The sequence below is a fragment of the Trichechus manatus genome, unplaced genomic scaffold (assembly GCF_000243295.1).
Source record: "Trichechus manatus latirostris isolate Lorelei unplaced genomic scaffold, TriManLat1.0 scaffold00008, whole genome shotgun sequence".
Taxonomy (NCBI): Eukaryota; Metazoa; Chordata; class Mammalia; order Sirenia; family Trichechidae; genus Trichechus; species Trichechus manatus.
Window position 1 is genome coordinate 696,801 of NW_004443944.1, and position 6,730 is coordinate 703,530.

The 6,730-nt window shown below is 44.8% G+C and overlaps 1 protein-coding gene across 5 annotated transcripts in view; it reads left to right on the forward strand.

Moving 5' to 3' along the window:
* KCNQ2 (potassium voltage-gated channel subfamily Q member 2) overlaps nt 1-6,730 on the forward strand; it is a 60,011-nt gene that overhangs the window by 27,066 nt on the left and 26,215 nt on the right. For all 5 annotated transcript variants that reach the window (XM_012558848.1, XM_004370177.1, XM_004370176.1 and 2 more), the window contains exon 8: nt 5,383-5,477. In XM_012558848.1, the coding sequence (XP_012414302.1) occupies nt 5,383-5,477 (95 nt within the window). The remainder of the gene's footprint in view (nt 1-5,382; nt 5,478-6,730) is intronic.

Below are 6,730 nucleotides of genomic sequence, written 5' to 3' on the forward strand. Positions count from 1 at the left end.
CCTTAACGATAACCCTCCTGTGGTCTTGGCCCTGGCCGCGCACAGCCTTAACGATAACCCTCCTGTGGTCTTGGCCCTGGTCGTCGCGCTTGTGTGTGTGTCTCTCAGCATCAACACTCCAAACAGCTACTTTTTAAAAATGCAACAGAGAATGAAGAACAAAAATGCCCCGTGTAATCCCACATTTTTTGACATTAAAAAGAAGTAACCACGTGTACACGTGGTTAGAACGTTTAAACAGGAATCAAAACACAAAAGGCAGCCCACAGTCCTCTTCCCGCCACCCCGCTCCTCTTCCCCAAGGCCATTCTTGCCTTCCAGAAAGCAGGAATACCTCTGTAACCAGTTGCCATCAGATTACTCCTGACTCATGGCGACCTCGTGTGTCAGAGCAGAACTGTGCTTCATAGGGTTTTCAGTGGCTGAATTTTCGGAATTAGTTCCAGGCCTTTCTTTCCAGGTGCCTCTGGGTGAACTTGAACCTCCAACCTTTCAGTTAGCAGCCAAGTACATCAACCATTTGCACTGCCCAGGGACTCCCATGCCTCTCTGTATTTGTCCTGTAAATTTATGCACCGAAGGGCAGTGTTCCACGCTCTGCCAGTGCTTCTTCCCCTGTGGGTGTCTGAGAGACCTGCCATGTTAGGACATACTCTGTTCTCAGGGTTGAGGCTGCAGGGACTTCCTGAGGGAAGGACAACGAGCTGTTCCCAGAGCTGCAGAGAAGTCCCTAGTATGCGCCATATGAGCGGAGCCACAGAGTAATACTTTTGCAGTGGCATTGCTGGGTCAAAGGATCATAATTGCTTCGCATACTTTCTCTGGGAGAGGCTTATGTTTCTGCCGAGTCTGGGCCAGAAGCTAAGGCTGGCAGGGAACCCAGCCACCCAGGCTGTAGTCTCTGATCTTCATCAGTAAGTGCTTCGAGTCCTCTTCACTTTCAGCAAGCAAGGTTGTGTCATCTGCATAATGCAGGTTGTTAATGAGTCCAATCCTGATGCCACGTTCTTCATATAGTCCAGCTTCTCGTATTGTTTGATCAGCATACAGATTGAATAAGTATGGTGAAAGGATACAACCCTGACGCACACCTTTCCTGATTTTAAACCACACAGTATCCCCTTGTTCTGTTCGAATGACTGCCTCTTGATCCATGTACAGGTTCCTCATAAGCACAATTAAGTGTTCTGGAATTCCCATTCTTCACAATGTTATCCATAATTTGTTATGATCCACACAATCAAATGCCTTTGCATAGTTAATAAAACACAGGAAAACATCTTTCCGGTATTTTCTGCCTTCAGCCAAGATTCATGTGACATCAGCAGTGATATCCCTTGTTCCATGTCCTCTTTGGAATCCGGCTTGAATTTCTGGCAGTTCCCTAACAATGTACTGCTGCAACCGTTTTTAAATTGTTGTCAGCAAAATGTTACTTGAGTGTGTTATTAATGATATTGTTTGATAATTTTCGCATTCTGTTGGATCACCTTTCTTTGGAACGGGGAGGTATATGGAGCCCCTCCAGTCGGTTGGCCGGTAGCTGTCTTCCAAATTTCTTGGCATAGGTGAGTGAGCGCTTCCAGCGTTGCATCCATTTGTTGAAACATCTCAGTTGGTACTCCATCAATTCCTGGAGACTTGTTTTTCAGCAGTGCCTTTGGTGGAGCTTGGACTTCTTCCTTCAATACCATTGGTTCTTGATCATAAGCTACCTCCTGAAATGGTTGAAGGTCGACAGATTTTTTTTGGTACAGTGACCCTGTGTATTCCTTCCATCCTCTTTGGATGCTTCCTGCATCATTTAGTATTTTCCCTATAGAATCCTTTAATATTGCAACTCGAGGCTTGAATTTTTTCTTCCGTTCTTACAGCTTGAGAGAATGCTGAGCACGTTCTTCCCTTTTGGTCTTCTAACTCCAGGTCTTTGCACGTTTCACTATAATTCTTTACCGTGTTTTCGCGAGCTGCCCTTTGACATCTTCTGTTCAGCTCTTTTACATCATCATTTCTTCCTTTCGCTTTAGCTACTCAATTCAAGAGTAAGTTTCAGAGTCTCTTCTGTCATCCATTTTGGTCTTTTCTTTCTTGTTTTTTTTTTTTAATGACCTTTTGCTTTCATCACGTGTGATGTCCTTGATGTCATCCCACAACTCATCTGGTCTTCAGTCATTAGTGTTCAGTGCGTCAGATGTATTCTTGAGATGGTCTCTAAATTCAGGTAGGATATACTCAAGGTTGTACTTTTGCTCTCATGGACTTGTTTTAATTTTCTTCAGCTTCAACTTGAACTTGCATATGAGCAATCGATGGTCTGTTCCACAGTTGGCCCCTGGTCTTGGTCTGACTGATGATATTGAGCTTCTCCATTGTCTCTCTCCACAGATGTAGTCAATTTGATTCCTGTGTATTCCATCTGGCAAGGTCCACGTGTGAAGTCATTTATGTTGTTGAAAAAAGGATTTACAATGAAGAAGTTGTTGGTCTTGCAAAATTCTATCATGTGATCGCCAGCGTTGTTTTTATCACCAAGGCTATATTTTCCAACTACCAGTCCTTCTTCTTCGTTTCCAACTTTTGCATTCCATTCACCAGTAATTATCAGTGCATCTTATTTCATGTTTGATCAATTTCAGACTGCAGAAGTTCGTAAAAAATCTTCAATTTCTTCATCTTTGGCCTTAGTGGTTGGTGTGTAACTTTGACTAATCGTCATATTAACCGGTCTTCCTTGCAGGCGTATGGATATTATCCTATCACTGACAGCTTTGTACTTTTTTGTGACAAAAACAACATAAAGGTGGGATGCAGTTGTACAGGAGGAGAGTTTTTGTATATTTTTGAAGCTGAGTTGGTATTAATTCAAGCTAGATTGTTATAAATGTAAGAAGTTAATTTTAACCCCCAGGCTAGCCACTAAGAAAATAACTAAAAAATATATACAGAAAAGGAAATAAGAAAGGAATCAAAAGAGGTACACTGGGGGTGGGGCGGGGAAACAGAGACAAAAGGAGTCAGTAACAAGGGAACTGAGGAATAGAAAAATATATAAGACATATAAACAGCAGATAGCAAAATGGCAGAAGTCCTTTCTTGTCAGTAGTCACTTTAAAGAAGAATGAATAAGTCTGTCTGGAAGAAGTACAGCCAGAGTGCTCCTTGGAAGCAAGGATGGAGAGACTTCATCTCACCTACCTTGGACATGTTATCAGGAGGGACCAGTCCCTGGAGAAGGACATCATGCTTGGTAAAGTAGAAGGTCAGCAAAAAAGAAGACCCTCAATGAAGTAGGTTGACACAGTGACTAGCAACAACGGGCTCACACATAACAGTGATTGTGAGGATGGTGAAGGACTGGGCAGCGTTTCGTTCTTTTATATATAGGGTCGCTATGAGTCAGAACTGACTCGACAGCACCTAACAACTACAACAATCACTTTAAATGCTTGAAATGTAAATAGATTAAACTCTTCAATTAAAAGCAGAGATTGGAAGAATGCATTTAGAAACATGATGGAACTATATACTGTCTACAAGAGACTCACTTTAGATGCAAAGACACACAGTGATTGAAAGTGAAAGGATGGAAAAAGATATTTCATGAACATAGGAACCAAAAGAGTGCTGAGATGGCTGTACTAATATCAGACAAAACACTCTTTAAATCAAAAACTGTTACAAAAGACAGATAATGACGTTATATAACGATAAAAGAGTCATCCATCAAGAATATATAACAATTATAAACATATATTTATCTAACAAAAGAGCCCCAAAATATGTGAAGCAAAAACTGGCAGAATTGATGGGAGAAACAGTTCAACAATAATCATTGGAGACTTCAACATCCCATTTTCAATAACAGATAGAACAGCTAGGCAGAAGATAAACAAGGAAGTGGAAGACTTGAACAACACTCTAACCAACTAGACCTAACAGGCATGCATAGAACATGCCACCCAACAGCAGCAGGATACAGACCCTTCTCATGTGCACATGTATCATTCCCCAGGATATCCCATGTGCTAGGCCACACAACAAGACTCAATAAATTTTCAAAAACTGATGTCACACAGAGGATCTCCCCTGGCCACAATGGAATGAAACCAGAAAACAATACAGAAATTCACAAATATGTGGAACTTAAACAACCCACTCTTAAACAACTGGTGAGTCAAAGGTGAAATCACAAACAAAATTAGAAAATACGATGATATGAATTAAAACAAAAGCACAACATACCAAAACTTACGCGATGCAGTGGAAGAAGTGCTATGAAGGAAATTTATACCTGTAAATGCCTTTGTTAAAGAAGAAGAAAGATTTCACATCAGTAGCTTAAATTCACACCTTAAGGAACTAGAAGAAGAAGACCAAACTAAACTGAAACCTAGCAGAAGAAAGGAAAAAAATAAAGACTAGAGCAGGATCATTGAAATAGAGAATAGAAAAACAATAGAAAGAATCAATGAAACCAAAAGTTGGTTCTCTGAAAAGATCAACAAAACAGACAAACCTTTAGCTAGGCTGATTAAGAATAGAGAAGACTCAAATTACTAAAATCAGAAATGAAAGTGGGGACATTACTGCTGACCATACAAAAATAAAAAGAATTGTAAGAGAATACTATGAACAATTCTATGCCAACAAATTAGACAACCTAGATGAAATGAACAAATTCCTAGAAACACACAAACTACTAAAACTGACTCAAGAAGAAATAGAAAATCTGAATAGACTTGTAACAAGTAAAGAGATTGAGTCAATAATCAAAAAACTTCCAACAAAGAAAAACCCAGAACCAGATAGCTTCACTGGTGATACCAAACATTTAAAAAAAAATTAATACCAATCCTACTCAAACTCTTCCAAAACATAAACACCTTCTAACTTGTTCTATGAGGCCAGTATTATCCTGTTATCAAAGCTAGGAAAAAACATCACAAGAAAACTAGAGACGAATGTCCCTTATGAATATAGATGCAAAAATTCTCAAGAAAATACCAGCAAACCAAATCCAGCAGCATATTAAAAAATTATACACCATGACAAGTGGTGTTTATTCCAGAAATGCGAAGGTGGTTCCACAGAAGAAAATCAATCAATATAATATACCACATGACCAGAAAGAAGGAAGAAAATGGTCATCACCATGAGGACTTGCCATGGGAGGAGCTGAGCCCCAGGCCCGCTGCCCTCCTTCTGACCCCCCGCCAGCCACAGCAAGTCAGTGGAGTGTCAATGCAGGTGTCCGGCAGCTCCTGGCTCAGGGCTCCCTGAGCTCCTGGTCCTTGGGGAGTGGAGGTGGGCCCTTCCGTGGGTCCCGCTTACCAGGCCCAGCCCTTCAGTGGAACTCGCTCACCCTCTGTGTTCCCTCCACAGTCTGCCTGGAGGTTCTACGCCACCAACCTCTCCCGAACGGACCTGCACTCCACCTGGCAGTACTACGAACGCACGGTCACTGTGCCCATGTACAGGTACTGCCCTGTGCTCTGGGCCCCGACCCCTGCACTCCAGCCCCCCATGCCCTGGCGGCTCAAACCCTGGTTCCTGCCAGTGGTGACTGGAGCATTGGTTCTGTTTAGTTTCCATTTGTTCTTACGCCCATTTTTTGTTTGTTGTTCCTTATTTTGATTAATTTTGTTTCTTTTTTCTTTGTATAACGTGTGTATTCTCCATAAACGAACCGTGTGGTTTATTGCCAAGTACTGATTCCGTGCTTTGTTTTCTATGCTGTGGGTTTTGTTTCCTCCTCCATCCCCCCGCCCCCTTGGCTCTTGACCCCACTGCCGGCTGTGTTGTGTTGTGGGTGTTGCTTTGGCAGCATGAGAAGACAAACCCCTGAGAGCCTCCTGGAGGCAAATGCCCCCTTGGCCTGGTTCTGCTCTGAACACACTGATGCTCGACTGGGGGTCTCGGGCAAGCTCTTGGGGCTTTAACAGCATCAGGAAGACCTTGAGCCTCTACCCCCAGGGAACCAGGGTCCCTGCGGGGGTGAGGAGAATGAGCCCCGTCTAAGGCAAGCTCCGGGTGCCAGCACCAGGAGACCATACTCTCCTGGGGGTCCCAGGTGCCCCAACAGGACACAGCACACAAACACCCCCGGCAAGGGCTGAGGCAGCCCCTGGGGGCGGAGCTCCTGCCAGCACAGGCTCAGGGAGTTATGGTGGTCTGTGGGCCCCGACTCACAAGGGCACACGGTCAGCTGGCCCCAGGGTACCCGGCACCCTAGGATGTGGGCCTCCTCTGTCCACCTGAGCCCAGGGACTTCCCAGCCCGAGGGTTTCCCTTATGTGTGAGGGGGTTTCTGTCCACCTGGAGCCTTCACTCATGGGGGGTGGTGGGGCAGAGCTGTGCTGGACTTTCTTAGGCTTGGGGTGGGATCTTCCTGAGGGCCCTGAAATCAGTGATGGTCAGACAGGCCTGGGTCCGTGCAGGAGCCCCACCCCATCTGCTTTCCCTTTCACCCCTCCCCCCGCATCTGCACAGGTGAGTCACCCAGGAAGAGGGTGCTGGGCACCAGCTGTCCTGGTGGCTCCCTTCCCCCAACCCCCAGCATCCTTCCCACCCAAGCACTGTCCCGTCTTTTGAGCACTGCTGGGTCCTCCGAGCACTGCCCGGTCCTCCGAGCACTGCCCCATCCTCCGAGCACTGCCGGGTCCTCTGAGCACTGCCGGGTCCTCAGAGCACTGCCCTTTCCTCCGAGCACTGCCTCGTCCTCCGAGCACTG